Raw genomic sequence first — 23,141 nt, 5'->3', positions numbered from 1 at the left:
TTTGCATTGAAATTGATAAATAACTACTGTTTTGATACACTTAGTAATAGAAGTGTTTTTAAATTGCTATCAATATTTAAAAAAAAAATAATAACCCACACAAGTCTGAATTACAGTCGTAGAATTTAGTAGAATATTCTTGCACTTGATAATAGCAATATATCTGCAAAAGGACATATTGATAACATTCACTGAATTCTTGAAAGTCGCTCTTGCAAATATATGAAGATTATATAAAAGTTAAGGAAAGCGTATTTATTAAACGTCGCATATAACCGACAAACAACATGACCTACAGCTGATTGTGACAAACTATGTATCTAGTAACAGATAGTTATTTAAGTTGATAAATTGCAGAAGATTGTATGGGGAACATCCCCATTTGAATAGAGAAAAGCTCCAGTAAATAAACTTGAACGTGTAAATCAATTTAAGATATGGAGATATATCAATCCAAAGCGATGCAGTATTGTAGTCTTTGAATTGTTAGTTTCATTTAATAACTACACCTCCCTGACATAAAAAATGTCAACTATTCGAGCAACAACTGATTGTTTGTATTTGAAAATTTCATCAAGAATGCGTTAATTGTTTTTCATATAGTAGCCACACATAACTGTGTTTAACGTTTTCTAAATCATACAACAAGCTAGGCAGAAGTAGTTCTCATGGATTACTCATTATCTCTCGAAAAACTGCATTCCCCTACCGTACATCGTATAATAAGGAGATGCTTTGACAAACTGCCTCACAGGTTCACATGGAAATTATTTTTAGCAATGTTACAGGCAGGAAAAGGCTTAACTGAAATTAAATACACAAAAAAGGCGTTTAATTAAAGCAGTTCCTTTGTAATTCATTGGATTATTTGGTAAATAGGTATAAAGAGTAAAGGAATCATATGAAACGACGGAACAGCACACCCTGTAATTGCTGGTTTTTAATTTTTCTGGAAATGTTTTTTTTTTCAGAATCTGCATATACTTTGTCGCAATGTATTTTTTTTTCACTTGAGGTAAATATCAGTTCGACATGAAGTTATACGATTTAATAAATTAGAAGTGGTATATGTATTGGAGGTAAAATTATCTATGAAACGAACATAATCTAATTGTATATGCAATTAAGGAATCAAAACTAGTATTGCTGATCATATATGCGAGCTTTGCTTGAAACTACAAATGAAGGGATGTGATTAGTGACCAAATCTTGTTCATTGAAAGGACTAAATGTGTAATATTTAGTATTATAAATTTTCTTCTGCAAAACGTAAATATACTGTAGCGCTAAACGAAGATGACATCATAGACCACTAGTATGCTGGACAAAAACATTCTTAGAGAAATCTTCTTCTGATGATTCCTTTCGTAGATGTCTTTAACTTAGTTTTAATTGATTGGATTTATCAATTTCAATAGGAGAGTCTGCATTACAAAGTAGTTTACAACAAGTTGTAAATGCATTAGATAAAGCATTCTTAAAATTGTAACAGATATTTTTCTATTGATTTTGAGTTCTGACCACAGTATCGGGGCATTAAGCTGATCTGACACACTCATACAGATAACAAAGGTATATAGATACATATAATTATGCTAATTGACTGTTGTAGTGATAGATTATCAGACTATTTCTATTTTAAATCGAACAAACTGGGCCATTAAATAGACATTTGCTCACTTAATGCCGTTATTCAGTCGTTTTTTTTTTTTTTTTATATATATGGATTTTATTTTCATTTTAAGCATAATGAATTCCATCCTTTTCCATAAAAGTGTTTTATCTGCTAGAATAAACATTACCTTCACTAAATATATCAATTTTGCAATCATAACATAGTTTTCAAAGACGTTGTCACCTGTATTTATTCAGCAGCCTACAATTTTTTATTTTCTCTTAAGCCGCCATATTTATGATGTCATAACTCTTTCCAGTCGCGTGTCTGGAAAGAGGTGCATGGGAAATTACAATAACTCACTTCAATCTACAATGTGGTATAGGTCTCTAAATTTCTCAATATTTTTCTCACGGCAGCCCATATTCCAACAATTTGATATGCACTAGTAAGACGAGTTTTGCTAGCACCCACAAAAAGACGGGAAAATCCTGTCTGGCATAGAAGAATAGAATCAGAATCTATACAATAGTTGTATTATTAGAATAATATATCATTTACTTAAATGAGCAAAGTCTGCGATAATCATCTTGACTGTACATTTTATAATTGCAGTATTTACAGAGGCGTTTCCAGTCAAGAGCAGTGCAACTTCTTGGCATGACAATGGGCATGCTGCAAACGGTATTCTTGTTTTCTTCAGTTCATAAAATATAAAATTTGGTATCTGAATAACGAAAAGATAAAATTACGATGAAATTATACTTTTATAGCAAGAAGACAAACAGCCTGTCATAAAAATTCATTAAACGTGGATAGCCATTAAACTTAGTTTAAACAATTACAGGCTGTATGCATCGATACGTCAACATAAAATGAATATTTCATAAGAAATTACGTCATAATATTATCGTGTAAGCATTAAATGCTTTTATTTTTAAACAAAAAGAAACGCCATACTGTTCATACGTGCGCTTATTTCATTTACAATATCATTTAATATCATTGACTTATGTAGCTGTATGACCTTTTCGGTTTACGTAGATGTATCATCGTTATGTGTCTTGTTTCATATAGATTTATCATCTTATCTTGTCTTGTTTCATGCAGCTGTACTATTGTTGTGTGCCTTGTTTCCTGTAGCTGTACCATCTTTTTGTGATTTATTTCCATTAACTGTGTCATCTTTATATGTCTTGTTTCATGTAGTCGTGTCATCTTTATATGTCTTGTTTGATGTAGCTGTGCAATCGATATGTGTGTCTTTTTTCATGTAGCTGTATCATCTTTCTCCATGTTCTCTGTCCTTTTTGATGTAGCTGTGTCATCGTTTTATGTCTTGTTTCAAGTAGCTGTATCATCGTTGTCAGTCTTGTTTCATGTAGCTTTATAAGTGTTATGTGTCTTGTTTTATGTAGATGTATCATCTTATCTTGTCTTGTTTCATGCAGCTGTATTATCTTTATGTGTCTTGTTTCATGAGCTGCATCTGCTTTATATGTATTTTTCCTGTAGCAGTACCACCATTATGTGTCTTGTTTCACGTAGCTGTACCATCGCTGTGTGTTTTGTTTCATGCAGCTGTATGATCTTTATGTGTCTTACTTTATGTAGCCGCACGATCTTTATGTGTCTTGTTTTAGGCAGCTGTTCCATATTTGTGTGTCTTGTTTCATGTAGCTGTTCCGTCTTTTTGTGATTTTGTTTCATGTAGCTATTGCATCATTATGTGTCTTGTTTCATGTAGCTGTACCATCGTTATGTATTTTGTTTCAGCTTCTATATGTGAGCATCGTCCTGTACTCCCCAGCACTTGCGCTAGAAGCAGGTAGTATTATATAGTTCAATTCACTTGCATCATCTTTTTTTAAACGATGTTTGTATCAAACTTGATATGAGCCGTGCCATGAGAAAACCAACATAGTGGGTTTTCGACCAGCAAGGATCCAGACCAGCCTGCGCATCCGCGCAGTCTGGTCAGGATCCATGCTGTTCGCCAACAGTTTCTCCAATTCCAGTAGGCTTTAAAAGCGAACAGCATGGAGCCTGACCAAACTGCGCGGATGCGCAGGCTGGTCTGGATCCATGCTGGTCGCAAACCCACTATGTTGGTTTTCTCATGGCACGGCTAAATTATGTTGAAATATATTTGTTATTATCAAAGACATGTTAGTTTTTGAGACAATTACTCATTGGCTCTGCGTTCGAAAACTATTAATGTATATTGTTTTATTATATATATCAGGTTGTTAAAGCTTTTGTAACAGGAATGTTGATAAAATATAACGAGTACAAAGTAATAAGTTTGACATACCACAAATTACATTTAGCAACACAACCAACGCAATTAGATCCTAATTTAGAGGGTAACCTTTAAGATAAATATTCATGATACTTTTCTGTTTCAGTTGCTGGAATTCCAGTATGGTTATCTATTGTAATAATAGGACTAATAGGAACAGTTTACACAGCTATTGTAAGATTTTTGCTTCTTGTGCTTTTTATCTGGCGTTCCATATACCCACAGTTTTCATTAGTTAAATCATATCACGACAGAATAATTATACTTATGACGGTCATTCAAAAGATATACAACTGCCAGAATAATTTTAATGTACTTTAAATATATGTTTATCTGATGCCCTAGGTTGAAGGGTCTCATCAAATGGCATTATCAACTATGAACGGGTTCCGTAAATATTATGAGAGGACTTTTCTGGCGCAGCACATACATTAGATTTGCAGCAACGATGTTGTTACTTGTAGCAGAGACTTCGAAGTGTCTTTGAATATGATACCACTTTTACGTATTTGTCCAATAGCATTGTATTCTCTAAAACTTCACATATTTTCGTTTTCGTTGCTCAGCAACGCAGTCATGTTGATCGATACCAGATCTTAGTTTCTACATAGGAAACTTATTTAGAAATTAATCAGGGACAAAATTTGAGTTTATTTTACAGGCTTTATCTATTTTAATCGGAGACATGTTTTACAACTGATAGGATAGTTCTAAGTATTCCAGTAATTTATAAGTCTTAATATGTTTGTCATTAATTATATATTAAAATAAAACGCCTGTCGTTTTAACAACAAATGAAATTATTTAAAGAAAACCTTTTTAGGATTTCATCATAATGCGGAACTCTTTTAAAGTAAAATGAATGCATTCCATGATCCACCGTTCTTTATTAGATATGTATCGCGAATTATGCACGAGACCTGAATTGACAAAAGGAGATTATCTACACGAAATAAATAATTTTCAATTTAGGTATTGCAACCAATATGAACTTAGGCACGTCATTTTTAGAATAATTGATATTCTAAAAGTACTTGCGTACTTCTTCACATTAAAATAATTATATCAATAAATGAACATTTGTTTTACCAGGGGGGAATGAGAACCGTAATCTGGACAGATACATTCCAATTTGTTTTGATATATGGTGGCCTGGCTGTGATCCTTATACTGGTTAGTATTAATCTGATATTGAAAGTGTCTAACAATTATACTTGAAATGATAAACCTTACTTAAACATATTTGTAATAAATCTACTACGTACTTTTCTGTAAAGGAAATAATTGACAAAATACTTGATGAACTCAAAATGAAGAATCGTAAAGTTTTTCAAGCGTTTACTAGATACAAAACTTTCCAACCAATTGTAACAAATGTTAAACCTACTGCTTTAATGAAAATTATCTTGTTAGGGAGTATGCATTCTTTTTCTCATGTAATTGTAAAAAAACCTATTTTATCATGTGGATTTATGACAAAGTTTGTAAACCCATCCCCTTTTCACAAACAATTATGAATTTATACCTATTTTCTGGTCGATTATTGATATTCATATAGGAACTTTTTGTTGAAAATTAGTTTATGTATTTACATGAAATGGATCATATACTAGGATCTTACCAATGTATTTGAATAATCGGAATTATAATTCTTGCATGCGATATATTGTCGGTAGCATTTACCGAAAAGAACAGTTGCACCAGGTTCGTCAAAATTTAACTGTATGGCGATCTGACCAAAACAATTTTGCATACCATTATATGATTAAAGTATGAACTTGAGTTTAATCGAAACATGCTATTGTTATTATATATATGTGCAATCGTTACGCTACAATGAGCAGCTGTAACAATTTTTCACTTTCATTTTTGTTTAAAAAGATATAGATTTCAGTTATCCATGTACCACTTGACATTAAAGTTTAATTCAACTACTGCATGAATTCGTCGTAAATTTAATGTTCTCGTTTAGATGCAGTGTTTATGGCTGAAGTACAATCAATCCAAATGATCAATTTAAGCGGTAGTAATGCGGTTAAATGATGCTCAATATTATAATTTTAAATTTCTTTTCCCTTTTCATGTTTTATCAGGCTTATAATCTTGTTATGAAATATAATCACTTGTTATAACAATATAGAAATTTTATTGCCACTGAAAAAATATAAAATAGATAGGATAGAAAGCTTGATTTTAAGTACGTTTCTTACCTTCTCCAATTTCCCTTGCTGACTTGCAACTTTTGTTCGTTGTGAATATGATACTTCAAAAGTAGAAAGTATCGTCTAAGAATGCTTCGCTTAAATATTCAGTATACTTTGACTGAATAAATGACATCTGTTTCCTAAACATAAGAACTTAAATATGAGTTGGCTCATGTATTTGAAATAAAATAGATTACAGGCATATTAAAGGGAATTCCTATAGTTTTTAATGCGCATCTTTCTGCGCAGCCGACACCTTCTATGGAAAACTGAATTGAAGTCAACATTTGTTGAAACATGTTACAGACAAACTTAAATATGAGGAATCTTGAATGAAATAACATTTTTGGTAAGTTATATCAGTAATCAGATGTTGATACTGGTTTATGTTGTATTGACAAGTATCATGCCTGACAGGTATCTTGCTATTTTTGTGGTTGTGTTTTCACATCGCATTTTAGTATAAAGACAGTGTTGTTCATATAATGTAAGATAATTGACTTAGTACTGATAAGATAATATCACCTTTCAGATTATTTAGTATGAAATTATAGAAAGAATTCAGAATTTTTAAAACTTTTTTTAAACTTTTAGCAGACATACATGTAATCAATTTGGGCAGGTTCGCGCCATTTCCGTCCGAACAGGTGTTTGTATTCTAGCGGTCTTAACATAAAATTTAGCCTGGTGACCCATACATTTTTAGCCATTTTTATGTTCACAATACAATTATCTATACACAAGAAAAAAAGGAAAAAAATCTATGAAAGAGTTTTTTTTCAAAATTTAAAAAAATATTCTTCACTATGGGTATTTTTCATTGAAAAAAGTTCACAAAAGTAAATATGAAACAATATTTTTTTTTCATTTGTACCCATCATTGTAAGGATAGAGTATTACAAATATGACTATGATATCAAGTAAGTATATGATAAAATCTGTAATAAGAAAAAAACCGTATTGTGCTGCCTGGATGTATATTTTGGTTGGTATTTATAAAAAAGCAGAAAATTATGAAAATGTTCAAAAATCGCTGGCAGTTTCAGCAACATTGGGTGTGTTCAAAGCAATTTTTCATAAAAACAAGCCTGGTGACCTATTATTTTTATTTGTGCATTGTTTTCAGCAAACATTTTCCTATCATATATATGAATTTAAAAAAATTCTATGAAAGGAAAAAAATTATCGGAATTCTCTTTAAGCAAATCAAAATGTTTATTTGATAATTTCATTAAACATATATGAACAAAATGCATTGATGGTGCTTATATTTATTAATGATATGACCCATTAATTAAGATGTAATTATCTTTGAAGAATCGTAAGGGTATGCGAGAGATTATGAAATACATTGCTATGTAGCTTAAGTTTGAGACAGACCTATACCTTAAAATATAGTATACAGTATGTAGAGTTATTTGTTAAGGAGCTGCATTTATTTTTAAATCATCTTATTTGGACGACATCTTATCTGCAGCTCACGACATAATCATTATCTCGAGTCCATGACATCTTATCTCGAGCGACATCTTATCTATATTTTATCTTTTAGTAAATTTATAAAAGAATAAATGCGCGTATAAAACATACCAACGTATATACGTATAAAATATTATAGCAATAAAATTTCTCTCAAATAGACAGAAGTCTAGCCCTTGTTACATTTTATGTTTTAAATATTACTCAGTAATGAGATGTGACCATGCGTGTAGTCATTTGGGTACTAAAATGATGAGCATGTTCACTATATAGGCAATGAAATAGACACTAATATTTTATTATATAATAATATTTTATTTCATTTTATAATATTTTATTTCATTTTACTATCAGTCGTCATGGTTTATTGCGAAATGAGGAATTCATTGAATTTATCAATTCTTTATACTTTTGGAGCTCTGGGGGCTTGCCCTTTGGCATGAAACACAATTTGTTCGGTGACTGGTTAATATAGTGGGGTCAACATTAAGAGTGCGGAACAATATCTAAAATCGCGAAACATTTTACTGTAAGATTATTTAGAGAAACACCTCATGCTGAGTGTTCAGCCCATTTACAGTTTACACTACTTTGTTTATTTTGATTGTGTTTGGACAGAATCAATTATGATTTGTCCGTAAAGCTCACCGGTGCTTATCGTTCTTTATGGTGTTTCTGTTGCGTCTGTCCATATGTGCATATAATTTGTTAGATATAAGTTATAGTTATATATAAGAAAGTATTTTGTATAACTTATCGTTCATTTTGTTATTGATACAAGAGCTAGAGATTCACCTTGCAGGGTTAAATCTACAATTTTTACTGTCTTGTAACTGTGAGAGTTATTGGGCATAAAGAGTTGTGGTTTGTGCACAATTTCTTGAGCAAAACTCACAAGTGGTGCCATCCCTGCACACCGTTTTAAGGCAATTCCCTTGTGTTCTTTCAAAACTATGCTTATGGGGGCAAGGGACAGTAAATTTGAAAACTCCACAACTCTGCGCTGATACCAGTGCGAAAAAAAAAATCATAAAAAATCCAGTTTCGACAAATTCAAGGCAATTTTTGAGCGAATGTCTCGCATAGCCATAGCACTTCATTATGTGACATTTTCAGTCTGCCGATTCTGTTTCTTCTGTGATAAAAACGAGTTAAACGCAGATTTCAGGACACTAAATGTTTAGACAAAAATGGCCTAAAATGCACTCCTTGTGCGACCTGTACCGTATTATCTGCAAATGACTGACCTAAAACACATGCATATTTTTAAAGCATGTGGCCAGACGAAAATAATGGTGGGAAGAAAAGTATCACATAACCGTTTACTTTTTCCTCAAATTTGAGCTGAAGCTGGATGGATGGAGGACCGTTTCCAATTCGTCTGACTTCCGTTACCTCAGGTAAAGTTTTAGACCCGGCCGTCTACATGGAGCTAGGAAAATCGATACATGCACATATTTATTTTACACAATAATCACTCGTACGCAGGAATCCTTAGTTCTATTAACATCATAAATAACCAGTTGAATATATATGCCTGTAAAGTACATATGTCTATTTTATTTAAAAAACGTACCCGGGCCAAATACGTCGTTATGATAAAATACCTTGACTAAACTATGGAATGCTGAAATGTTCGTCAATTAGTTCATTTAATGTATGTGGCTTTATCAAAGTATGCGTTTGAAAACAGACGTACGTAAAGGAAAGAAAAATACGTCTTGATCAACAAGTGAAAGCTACTCGCCAACAGTTTGGGTGATATTTTTACCATGTTCATTTCCACTAAGTTTGGTATTGAATGCATATATGACACTGAAAACAATTTAGTGGGTGAAAATTAAAGTTAGTGGTAAACATGCAAGAAGAATGTAAATTTTCTGCATGATTTCAAAAGCGTATCAACGTGTAACGTAGCGCTGGCATTAATACAACAAAGCATAAGCTTTTAACCAGTTTCTATTTTAATATAGCAACATTTTCACGTGCAAAGCATTCAGTAATCTATCATCTTAACTCTGAGTCTCATGACTCTGCCCTAACAGTTCCCTCCCATCTCTCTCCCATCTGTATACATAAAATTATTTTCGACATTATAAACAAACCATCAGTCTGGCGTCTATATAAAATTACACAATTCGCCGTGCCTTTTTTTCCTAGAACGTTATTAGTTTGAACCGGGAAAATAACTATGTAAATGTGGTAGACAGGCTTAACTTTTGGGCTACATGTTGTTTTGGCGGGTTTGACAATACAGAAAACTTAATACACGTTTTCCATGTCAATTTATAAAAATACGAAATTAAGAATCTTTCAAACCTGTTACATTACTAACGGTTTACTACCTTCTGTAAATAGTTTTGGTTGTTTATAAGAATGTCTTGCATAAATCTTTTGTCAATAAGTTTATAAATCTAGTCACGTCCAGAGTACTCACTTTTTATGGAGTTTTGAGAGAAATTATTATTCACCTAAAATTTGTTGGTTATTCTCTTTAATATTCAATAGGTAACAACACGACTCAAGAATGCATCCTGATCAAACCACAACCACACAGCAGTACATGTATGAATGTAAATATGAATAATATTTACACAAAACTACTATATAGATAATATAAGATATACTTTTAGATAACGAGGATTAAATCAACCCTTGGAACGCACTGGAGGGTTTGATCAGTTAACGGCAGACCAAACCTCAGTTTTGACGCCTCCATACACTTCAGATGTGTTAAAGGTTTAAGGAATGTACCAAATATATATAATAAAGTTAAAACATATAGACGATGTGAAGAGCCTGAGAACGAATAGTGGCAAAGCAACCGCAGTTAGTACTTAAACCGATTCTAACAAGTTCAGAACTTTTTGTCATGTACATACATAAAACACATAACACTATTTCTATGACCATTTTCTATGATCTTTGTTACCATGTCATTGTATTTCTATGACCATTTTCTATGATCTTTGTTACCATGTCAGTGTATTTCTATGACCATTTTCTATGATCTTTGTTACCATGTCAGTGTATTTCTATAACCATTTTCTATGATCTTTGTTACCATGTCAGTGTATTTCTATGACCATTTTCTATGATCTTTGTTACCATGTCAGTGTATTTCTATGACCATTTTCTATGATCTTTGTTACCATGTCAGTGTTACTTTAATGTATTCTTCTTTGCAGAGTGTAAAAGAAATAGGAAGCTTATCAAAAGTTTTCAGTTTGTCTTCGGAAGGTGGTCGGATTAAATTTGATGAGTATATATCTATATTCTTTGGTCTTTGTGGTGATTTTTCTTAAACGTTATTATAATATTTTACGACTTGCGCCATTGTCTTGTGTTCTATTCATCAAGTAACCTGAAAAAAAAGTGCATCGTGCATTATTTTATTATCTTACGTAAAACGGTGTTATATCAAACAACCGGACAATTGCGCCTTCATGCTTATGATAAAATTCTCGATTCAGAAAATGTTTATTGTATGAAAATGTATAACGTTACGTTACAGATAACAATACTCAATGGAAACTCTATATTTGTGAGCGCAACGACATCAATTCTGTACACGGACGTTAAATTTCAGTGCTACGTTTCAATTACAGGGTTTTCTGTTGCTTCAGCTGTTTATTTAAGATTTAAGATGTATATAAGAATATTCAATACATTTATATCTCGCAATATGAGGACACCAAAATGGCTCTCCAGAGATATGCCTTCATTTCTGTTGCCACTTGCCCCCTTACCTAATTAGAAAGATTCTGAAGTGTAGATTTCACAATTTGTATGTGATCTACATAACTGAAGATTAAAGATCATTCTTCTTTTCTTAAATAATACGTAGATAATCAATCATGTTATTCAAGAATATACATGGAATCAGTCAACCTTCAGACAAATATCGAGGGCATCATACAGTCTAATATCGAATATACTATACATGTGGCCTCTATGACCGTTATTTGGTAATACAGTGAGTTGATTTCGAACTATTTCGAACTTACACCGTTAGAGCAATACTGAATGCCGGATACCCACCAGGTCCAGATATTTTGTCCCCTATTGTATTCATTCACGAGTAAAAACTGAAAAGTTGTTGATTTTATCATTTGACTAAACTCTGTTACTATCTCCAGTGCATTCGGACCATGGAGTCCGTGGAGTCATGTTAAGGTATTATATCTAAATTGTGCTGACACAGCGTCTCAGGTACAAGAAACGCAGTTACACCGGTCTATTATTATTTTCAGTTGACTTACAGATCTTATACAAATTGAATGAAAAAGATCATGTATTATCAAACAAAATAGTTTAAATCTATATTCTTCTTTTGTAGAATAAACCCGGATCCTCGTGTACGTCATACAGTGTGGGGATGTGTTATCGGTGCTGCGTTTAGTATGCTGCCAAATTGTTGTAGCCAGTCGTCAATACAGAGGATTTCTTCCATAGAAAAAGCTAAGGATGCAAAATAGTATGTATATTGTTTGGTATGCTGATTTCATAAAATCATGACTTACTCACCATTTAAGTTTATTGCTGATCAGGTATTCACTTCCATCTTTTTCCGTTATCTAGTGAATGTTTACTAAAAAGTTCTCCTTTATATCGGTATGAACTATTTTCAAATTTAATACATTGAATATGTTCTGTCAGATTTTCTACATGATTATTTTCAATCAATTTCGATTCTTTTATTTTTCATCAATTCAACTAGTGCCACTCTCCTGAATATACCACTGGCGATAACCTTCCATTCCATCCTTATCTTGACTGGGCTGGTGCTTTATGCATACTTCGTTATAAAAGCATGTGATCCTTTGGCTGGGGATCAGGTGTCAAATCCGAATCAGGTTTGTTATTTACAGAACTGTAAGTTGAAGTAGAAGCACATTTTTCACTTTTTCCTGTGTACATGGACCTCGTAATTGATATTTATTCAGAATAAACATAAAACACATAATGAGAAAACCAACATAGTGCATCCGCGCAGTCTGGTCAGGATCCATGCTGTTCGCTTTAAAAGTCTATTGCAATTAGAGAAACCGTTAGCGAACAGCATGGATCCTGACCAGACTGCGCGGGTGAGCAGGCTGGTTTGGATCTATGCTGGTCGCAAACGCACTATGTTGATTTTGTCATTATGCGGCTCAATTATGTTGATTAGCTATTTATAACGCTGAACAGTTTCTTTTCTAGTTACATAAATTGACGACTTGAAATTAAAAATATAGGTATTATTGTGTTAACGGGTATAAAACTGTTCGTTTTAGTATATACTTACATGAAGGAAAAGATTTTCTTCTTTCTAGTTTTAATATAACCGAAAATAACACATGTTTTGAAATAAAAATAATTGTATCAATTGAAGCAGGTATGTTGGATATGCTTTGATTTTTAGTTGATGATATATTTCGTATTGAATGTGTTAAGCGATGTACCAGGACTTGCTGGGATATTTCTTGCCGCAGTTTTTAGCGGAGCTTTAAGGTAAATAATATCAATGAACCGTTCTTTGCTAGATTTTTCTGTTAATCATATTATTTATTTATAATAATACTCATAATAGTAACAAATTGGATGCATTTCTTGTTACCCGGATCCCACCTTGGTATGATTGTACTCTGTGACGATTTTACAAGATACTGACAAAGGAACAAGCTTTTCTTACCTATTCAATTAATTGATTCTTGACTCTAATATCTTCACGGGTAGTTTGGTGCGTAAGATAACTAAAAATATGGGCCTCAGACCGATCAAGCTGTCGTAAGTTCTGTGGCTTTACCCATATACCTGCCTACTGCTAGACGGGGCACTTGGGGTCCACTACCAACAGCTGCACCATTTAGAATTAAGGCGATGTGACTTTACTCTTAAACAAAAACAAAAGAAAATGCTGAACATAATTTAAAATACGTTCAATTACTGTAAACATGGCTTGTTTTCGTTATCATTTGAGCAATAAAAGATTCATTTCCTTTTTTAAGTAAAGTTAGTAATTATATAAAACACCATATTTAGAATAAAATGATGTAGTGGATAGACAAAATGGATCCAAGAGTATTTGAAAAGAGTAATTAACATATTATTGTAAACAAATTCTTTATTTAATTTTAGTACCTTGTCTTCGGGTATAAACTCAATGGCTACAAACGCTCTTCAGGATATCCTATCTGGATACTTACAGGAGGCTCAACAGATTAAAAAGACATTCATTTTAAAACTATTAGGTATACACACATATTTGATACAGCCTAGCTTATGTTACATCTAAATGTTTAAACTTTGCAATATATATTTCTGTTAATATATATACATTATATGTTGTCATTCATTTTATAACGTTAAACCCAACAATAATAATTCATTTTAAAACTATTAGGTATACACACTTATTCAATATAGCCTTGGTTATATATACAGTTACAGTTCAACGTTTCTAAATAGCAAAAAAACATATGTCTATAAATGCATATATGTGATATATTGTTTGTGTAGATGAATCTTAGTTTCATGGCTCTCATTATGTTAATATGTTCAACTAACATTAACATTGAGAAGCACATTGTGGCTCTCATTGTGTTAATGTGTTCAGCTTAGATTAGCATTGTAGCTCTCATTGTGTTAATGTGTTCAGCTTAGATTAGCATTGTGGCTCTCATTGTGTTAATGTGTTCAGCTTAGATTAGAATTGTGGCTCTCATTGTGTTAATGTGTTCAGCTTAGATTAGCATTGCGGCTCTCATTGTGTTAATGTGTTCAGCTTAGATTAGCATTGCGGCTCTCATTGTGTTAATGTGTTCAGCTTAGATTAGCATTGCGGCTCTCATTGTGTTAATGTGTTCAGCTTAGATTAGCATTGTGGCCCTCATTGTGTTAATGTGTTCAGCTTAGATTAGCATCGTGGTCCTTATTGTGTTAATTTGTTCAGCTTAGATTAGCATTGTGGCTCTTATTGTGTTAAAGTGTCCAGCTTAGATTAGCAATGCGGCTCTTATTGTGTTAATTTGTTCAGGTTAAATTAGCATTGTGGCTCCCATTCTGTAAATTGTTTTAGATTAGATTGGCATTGTGGCTCTCATTGTGTTAATGTGTTCAGCTTAGATTAGCATTGTGGCTCTCATTATGTTAATTTGTTCAGCTTAGATTAGCATTTTGGCTCCTTTTATGTTAATACTTTCAGCTTAGATTAGCATTTAGAAGCAGATAGAGAAAAATAGGCATCATTTAAATTTGAAAACTTAAATTTGCTTAGATCAGCATTGTGGCTCTCATTGTGTTCATTTGTTCAGCTTAGATTAGCAGTGTGGCTCTCATTGTGTTAAGGTGTTCAGCTTAGATTAGCATTGTTGTTCTCACTGTGTTAATGTGTTCGGCTTAGATTAGCATTGTGGCCCTTATTGTGTTAATTTGTTCAGCTTAGATTAGCATTGCGGCTCTTATTGTGTTAACGTGTTCAGCTTAGATGAGCATTGTGGCTCTTATTGTGTTATTTGTTCAGCTTAGATTAGCATTGTGGCTCTCATTGTGTTAATGTGTTCAGCTTAGATTAGCATTGTGGCCCTTACTGTGTTAATTTGTTCAGGTTAGATTAGCATTGTGGCTCTCATTGTGTTAATATGTTCAGCTTAGATTAGCATTGTGGCTCTCATTGTGTTAATGTGTTCAGCTTAGCATTGTGGCCCCATTGTGTTAATGTGTTCAGCTTAGATTAGCATTGTGGCCCTTATGTTAATTTGTTCAACTTAGATTAAAATTAAGGCTCTTACAGTGTAAACGTGTTCAGCTTAGATTAGCATTGTGGCTCTTATTATGTTAACGTGTCCAGCTTAGATTAGCATTGTGGCTCTTATTATGTTAATTTGTTCAGCTTAGATTAGCATTGTGGCTCTTATTGTGTTAATTTGTTCAGGTTAAATTAGCATTGTGGCTCTCATTGTGAATTCTTTTTTGCTTAGATTGGCATTGTGGCTCTCATTGTGTTAATGTGTTCAGCTTAGATTAGCATTGTGGCTCTCATTGTGTTAATGTGTTCAGCTTAGATTAGCATTGTGGCTCTGATTATGTTAATATTTTCAGCTTAGATTAGCACTGAGAAGTAGATAGAGAAAAATAGGTATCACGTAAATTTGAAAACGAATTCATTGAAGATTCTGTCAGGCAAACGTTTTTATTCATACGGAAACAATATACAGAACAGACATGAACTCTTCTACTTTTTTTTCATTTTTCTAGTTCTAGTATATGGCATTGTTACTGTTGTATTAGCGTATCTATCACAGTATTTGACAGGCCCGGTGACACAGGTAATTATATTATGTTTTATGTGATGTTATGAGGTTTACAACTACTTATCATACAATCATTTTGAATTGTGTTGGAAAGTGTATTAGTATTTTATTATACTTGATTAATACGTTGCAATATATAGATGCAGCCAGCCAGGGCGCGAATTTCTTCATCTGTCAGTGCAAATACAGAAAGACAAAGAGAAGACAATAAAAAATCAGATAAATTAGATGCAGATATAATTGCTAATACAGACTTGATCTTTTGAATACTGGTTCTTTAATAGGGACCACAATGGAAATAAGGGATTTCTTCCTTTTTTGTGTTATCACCGGTATTGATGTACTGACATGGTTCATTACATATGCATAGTTCATGATATTTTTGTAATTGCTGATAAATTTTAACATTTAGTCATGAAAGTTGTTGTTGTTGTTACCATATTCTCAGTTTCGAAATAGATAAACAAACAAACAAACAAATATACGTGGTGTAAAGAACACCGATAAACGATTTTTCCTGCATCCTTCACCATACTTCTAACAAAATGGTCAGTAAATAAGATATTTCAGTGCCTAGGTAGGACATCGAACCTGTTTTTGACAATCCAAGTGTTTTTTACCATTTCACCATCTTCCACTTACATACAACATTTCTTCATTACTTTCCTGAAAGTTTATCGATCTCTCTTTGATACATTATCCAACAGATACTCCCGAAATCGAATTCAAGTTGAAATCTAATTATTTCTCCTCTCGAAAACAGATGTGCAATACAGCTTTTGGTGCAGCCGGTGGTCCAATTGTTGGTATATTTTTCCTTGGTGCTGTTTTTCCACAGGCTAACAAAAAGGTAAAAAGTGATTTTTACGTCTTTTAGTTGTTTGAAGAAGCATTTACAATCAATTTGGCAATAGGTTTTCTGTCTGTCTGTCTACCTCCAAATCTGTTAAGTGAACGTTGTAAATGGGTTCTATATTTAAATGATTATTAAAAGCTTTCTTCCAAGTATAATGATCGAAGTACAATATATTTACCAATGTGATAATAAATACTATTCTTACGCTATCGAAGCTATCTGGATACGTAGAAATCATTATTATTGCGCCTCTGTTATTGCATTGATTACAGGGTGCTTTCATAGGGGGAATGTGTGGAATCGCAATCAACATGTGGATTGCTCTTGGCTCCTTTTTGTATGGAAATAAAGCTCCACTGTCAACCCCAGTCGCTACATCCGGGTGCTACCAGAATGAAACGGACTTACTTGAGATGAATGTAACACTGCCAACTGGAAGTTCAACATTTGATATATCTTTTGATCGTCATGGAAATAATACTACAACCATGGAATTCCTCGAGCAAGTATTAATTATAATCAGCTTGTTAAATATAAGTCTATAGCTGTTATAAAGATAATTTGGAACAAGCGTGTAAATATCGTTGCTTAAACGTAATCATAAATTTCCCACCTTAGAAGAACATTACACAAAAGTCACAATGAACTTATTAAACTACTTAGTTGAGTTAAAATAACATATGATGCTCAGTCTTTGTATCATTTTTATGCAATGAATTTAACAAATTCAGTGTGGAAAGACACACATATGATATTCTTTAAAATACATTTAAGGTTTTTCCACAGAAACAAAGAAATTCCATCTTTATTTATCTATAACAAACCTAGTCAACTCAACCAACGTCATCTATGACATCAACGTCTAAATTTAATTGCACTTACGTTATATCAAAATTGTACATTTGCATTTTTGCACTTCCTGGGCAATAAGTGATGTCAACAGAGTTTACAATCTTCAGAAGAAAGCTGTCTAAAACAATAGATGAAACCCCGTTATATATTATTACTACCAAATTTGAATTACATTTTTGGCATTTGTAGAAATGTGTAGATTTAGGTAAGCACAAAGGTAATGAAATCAGACATTCCAAAATAAGTCTTCCAATTGCTGGCGACATGTGGAAGATGCATGCACAAAACGTCTTTTGTCAGTTAAAATCAATTATTGTACTACTGCAATGTTTTGCTACTGAACAGTTCTACAGCTGCAACTATTACAATGAAAACTACGTAATCACATTATAACTAATTAGTTTTTTTTTTATCGAAAACTGCATTTTACAGAAGTTTTGATGTATTTTCATATCAATGAGAGGCAGTTTGGAAATTTTACACCACACTTCTTAAGTTTGTATTTCCTAATAGAAGTATAAAAAAAATAAATAAAATAGATGTAAAAAAACATGATTGTGAAAAGTGATTTTCTAATCATTTCATACCAACCGACTAACTGTGATAATAGACGACAGATATTTGATTTTAAAAACTATTTTTAACGTTTAATACAGTGAGCCGTGTCACTTAGAAGCAAAAATATCTTAGCCTGTAAGTGCTATTCAGAAATAATTACAGCAAGTATTTGTTCGTGCATGTGCACCAAAAAGCAATTTATTTGATTTTATAGGCTTACATATTTTTTTCTATTTCAGTTACCATCACAGTACGGATAACCACCACCTTGCCATCTATGATTTATCCTATGTTTGGCTTGGATTTATAGGATTTCTGATCGCAATAATCATCGGCTTGGTTGTCAGTTTTATTACAGGTAATACAAATGCAACCAGAATACTAAGATATTACTAACTTATCTACATGAAAGTGCTATACAGAATCAATATGTGTAGCCGTTATTGATAAGACGCAGTATACGTGCATGGTGTTGTTCTTCCAAAAAATCTAAAACATGATGTGTGTATTTGAATTGAACAATGTATTATGGTTCACTGCTAAAAGGGTTACATTAAGATTACGTTAATAATGGGCCTTTATGTTTACATGTCAACTGTTAATAAGGTTTTGCTTTGGGTAAGTCCTCGTTCTGGTCAATAACTTTAAAGGATGGGATATTGCGATTAAACTTGGTACATATGCAGTTTTCTTGGAAACCGATGTACACATCTAGTTATTTGTGTTAAGGTCAAGGTTGCTGTTACAACAAACTAAAAAATGTTCCGGATGTTTCCATGCTGAACTTAGTAAGAATGAGGTATATTGACCTATACATAGGTATATTGTACGAGGTCTAAGTCTAACGAAGGTCCAAATACATATTTGGTTGCTTTGGCAAGGTCTAGGGTACTATTACCTTGAGATTTCTCGGAATAACTTTAGTTTCGGATGAGATTGCGATTGCTATTAAAATCGTCATATAGTAGCCTGTTAAATAAGGAAAAAGAAATGCGGCAACTCCACGGATCCAGGTTTTTAACTTTTGTTGAAACCTTTATTTTCTATTTTAGTAGCATTGACCCCAAGTACTATATTCAAAACCATTTTTTTCATATAAGTTTGATATCTATCAAGTTTGGTCAAAGTAAAGTAATAAAATGGAAAACCACCTTTTTGATGATTACAATGAAAATACTGTTATCTGTTTTCAATAACTGCGACATTGACCATGACACTGTAGCATTTATAAGGCTTTTTATTTAAAAAAAGTATGTCCCGAACCAGGATTTCAACCGCAACTGTTATTGTATCATAAAAAGGTGCAACAGGTCGTTATGTAGTCCACATAACCACTGTGGAATTTTCGATGTAAGGAGACAGATTGTTACTGAGCAGAAACCGTGCCTTTTTCTTTTTTTTGTAAAAGTGACCCTGACTTGAACCTATTGTCACCCGAATAAATTCCCAACCTTTTTTCCATGATAACAGTTATGAAGATGACCTTAAAGCGAAAAATATAAAAGAAAAATATTTTTTTAGATATCTTGAAATAAATGCTATATTTCTAATGAAGGCTTTAAAACTTAATTACTGACAAACTTCATGTTGCGGAAACACATGAGAATTTGCTGCTTTTACTACTTTTTACGATGAAAATCGAAAAGTTTTTGTCACCTTTTTACTCCAGGTAAACTGTCTCGATTATAAATATCTATATTTTGAAGTCATTATTCACTACTTCAGCTATAGCGCTATTTGTTACGACGACGGGAAAATATCTTTATTGCCGCGGCGGTCCGGGGTTCGATTCCCGACTCGGTCATCTTTTTTTTCTTGATTCGGAACTTTTAAAAATGCTTTAGAAACAAAAATTCATATTCTAATGTTCATAATATGACCAAACTTCAATTTGAAAGAAAGATTATTTTTTAGCCAAATCTGGAGGCATGCTGCTTTAAATATAATTATAAGCCGATTAGTTAAAAAGGTTGGCTGTACACAAAGTTTATTTGCAATAAGTATATCCTAAAGTTGTTGACCAGAAAAAACTTTCCTGACGTTTTACTATTTTCAGTAACTATGACATGACACCTATGGCAACTAAATGGCTATTTTTCTAATAAAAGATAAAAAACGGAATAGGATTTAAACCGTTATCTATCCGTTCAACGCTACAAAAGGTACAATAGACCAACGCTTTAGCCCACTTGGCCACAGCAGACTTTTCAAAGTAGCCAGATAAATTAAGTTAATTTGACCTTGACCCCTATGACCCTGTATACAATTCAAAACTAGATTTGTTTTCTAGAAGCTACCTATAAGCTAAGACCAGTCCATCTAAAGCTATAGAACGTAAATTGTTTCTCAATGTTTGGTTACAATGGCCTTGACATTCCACTGAAACGAAATGCAATCTGTGTTTTTGTATAAATATACTGTCTATGTCCCAATTTTCATTTTGATATCTGAACGTCAAATAAAGGTAAGAGGCTGAACGTTCAGTTTATATGAATCCTAAACAACACCAAAACAACAAGATATTCCATTCTTATAAACTCTTGTTAAAAGACATAAAATGTCACTATTGGATGAATTTTCATTATATTATTTCAAGTTAGTAATAAGAGATGTACATCACATACTACACAGCTTGCATATACACCAAGGTTCTGTTTAACTTGTTGTTGCTTTGTTCAAGGTCAAGGTCATAATTACTGATATAGAAAATGATATACACATAATACATGTAACACCAGTAATACTTTTTTGGAAGAAAGTAGGTGCAAGTGTAGAAAATAACTTTATTCTAACACTTGTAGTTTCTGATGTTGCCTAGATTATGGAACTACGTACTGTTTAAAAAGTACTTTTATGTCAATAGAGATTAGTTTGTACACCTGCACGTTGTTTAAATTCAGTTCTACGTTCATTTTACCATCGTCTGAGTTACATATAAATGTGTTGAGGATGATAGAATTATTACACATGCCAAGGCAGCTTATGTCACTGTCGTAAATGAAGTCATTATTATCATCTTTATCGTCATTATTACAGTAATAAATGAGACAATCGGACCAAACTCACTCACATCAGTGTTGCATTGTGAAGGTTGAATTTTTCTTTATGTTTAAACAGTCGATTTAATTGGCTAGCGGAAAGCTGTTTTTACAAATAAATTTTTATCCACGGGCTTACTTTAAAATTATCTTTCTCTTATTCGATCTAACGTTTAGGTGTATGGAGGAGACATATGCAGTACTTTTTTAAACTGTACGGAAACGGATAAAAATCTTATTGAATTTGCTTGATAATTTTTCTTCTACAAAAATTGTAGTTGGCATTCTATTCTTCTTACATATAACAAAGAATGATAAAATTAAATCTCAATTCTAGGTAAAGATAAAGATTTTCCCACGGATCCAATGTACATCATACCTTTACTACGACATGTGTGGGCATTTGATGATTCAACTTTACACGGACAGCCAAAAAGTGAATACTGTTTCGTTCCAACTGATGAGGAAATGGAAGTGATTGATCCTAAGAAGAAAAACATTGTAGAACCAATCAATTGAATTACATAGGAGAAATGTGTGTGAAATACCATAAGTGAGATTTTTAGAAAAATAAACAATACGCATACCTTCGTCAAAGAGCGAAACTTTTTGTCATTCAAACGTTTATAAATATAATACACTCTTTATAGATATACATTTGATATTCACTAATGGCTGCAGAAGAAGTTTAAGTCGGAAACAATGATTTATTGCAGTTAAAAGAAACCATCCACGAGGCCAAGTCGATTTAGAATGTAGTTCTATAGCATATAATGACTTTTGGGGATCTTTTAACGCCGTTTGGATATATCATCTTCCATAATTCTAAATGAACATTTATCAAATTTCCCACACATTGAGAAAAAAATGTTGTGTGAGAATATTTAAATTTAAAGGAAATTGAAAAGACCGAATACATAGTTTCTTAAAATTTGTTTTAAAATAAACATCTTTAAATGAAATGAAAGTGATTGATCTAAAGACGAAAAACGTATTAGAACCAGTTAATTGAATTTCATAGAAAACATGTGTGTAAAATACCATAACTGAGATTTTTAGAGAAAAAGAATAACTTAAGGTAGAACGCGACATTTTGCGAACTTTCGAGTAGCGTCCTGAAATTTTGCATGTATAAGGTTGACCATATTTCAAACGTTTATAAATATTTTGAAATAAACAATGATATACTGTTTATACATATTATTAATATATATTTGATGTTCACTGATGATTGAAGATGTTTAAGTCTGACACTTTGATGTATTGAACTAAAAAGAAACCGTCCATGAGTAGGTGCAGTTCTATATCTTGAGTACATTTCATTACTTATCTTGAACAGACTCTTTAAAACTGAGTATGCTATCATTTTGCTTGGATGCATTCTATACTTTCAAATGCCCATATCACGGGTGGTAAACGCGCAATCCAATTCCCGCTGGGAATACGCTTAAAATGGGTTGCGCAACGTCCGGTGCTGGTGTTGCGCGTAAAAAAAGACGACACTGAGGTATGTGAAGTTATGATTTTGCTTAATATGAGACAAGAATAAATTTTCTCGACAAAAGCAAAATGCTATTCGACACAAATATGATAATACATCATATGTGTAAAATATCTGGTTTGTAATTTATGATTCGGCTCTATTATCACAAAAACTCAGGCGACACGAAGCGTGAAAAAAGTATGAAATAAACAAAAATGGAAGTTTCTGACCTCATATGCCAAATCTGAGGACATCTGATGCTTTCTATGATAACTCAACTGTTATAAAGTAACGACTATCAAAATTATTTGCTTCAAATCCTGCTTACGGGGACAAAATTGACAAAAAATCGTCGGGAATGGGGTTGCCGCCGGGAATGGAGTTGCTCGTATACGTCATAATGTATATAATGTATACGCGCATCTCCATTCCAGGGGAACTCCATTCCCGATTATTTTTT

General features: G+C 32.7%; 1 protein-coding gene across 1 annotated transcript in view; it reads left to right on the top strand.

Moving 5' to 3' along the window:
* LOC123534956 (sodium-coupled monocarboxylate transporter 1-like) overlaps window positions 1-22,390 on the top strand; it is a 30,845-nt gene extending 8,455 nt beyond the window's left edge. Inside the window, exons 2-15 of the mRNA XM_053519956.1 lie at window positions 2,231-2,299; window positions 3,392-3,443; window positions 4,024-4,091; window positions 5,010-5,090; window positions 10,789-10,862; window positions 11,940-12,077; window positions 12,321-12,456; window positions 13,005-13,093; window positions 13,721-13,833; window positions 15,839-15,909; window positions 16,658-16,744; window positions 17,023-17,252; window positions 18,400-18,518; window positions 21,536-22,390. Of these exons, the coding sequence (XP_053375931.1) occupies window positions 2,231-2,299; window positions 3,392-3,443; window positions 4,024-4,091; window positions 5,010-5,090; window positions 10,789-10,862; window positions 11,940-12,077; window positions 12,321-12,456; window positions 13,005-13,093; window positions 13,721-13,833; window positions 15,839-15,909; window positions 16,658-16,744; window positions 17,023-17,252; window positions 18,400-18,518; window positions 21,536-21,717 (1,509 nt within the window). The 3' untranslated portion in view covers window positions 21,718-22,390. The remainder of the gene's footprint in view (window positions 1-2,230; window positions 2,300-3,391; window positions 3,444-4,023; window positions 4,092-5,009; window positions 5,091-10,788; window positions 10,863-11,939; window positions 12,078-12,320; window positions 12,457-13,004; window positions 13,094-13,720; window positions 13,834-15,838; window positions 15,910-16,657; window positions 16,745-17,022; window positions 17,253-18,399; window positions 18,519-21,535) is intronic.
* The last annotated feature ends 751 nt before the right edge of the window (window positions 22,391-23,141 follow it).

The sequence above is a fragment of the Mercenaria mercenaria genome, chromosome 12 (assembly GCF_021730395.1).
Source record: "Mercenaria mercenaria strain notata chromosome 12, MADL_Memer_1, whole genome shotgun sequence".
NCBI lineage: Eukaryota > Metazoa > Mollusca > Bivalvia > Venerida > Veneridae > Mercenaria > Mercenaria mercenaria.
Note: the sequence above shows the minus strand (reverse complement) of the source record. Positions and strands in the feature narration are given on the sequence as shown.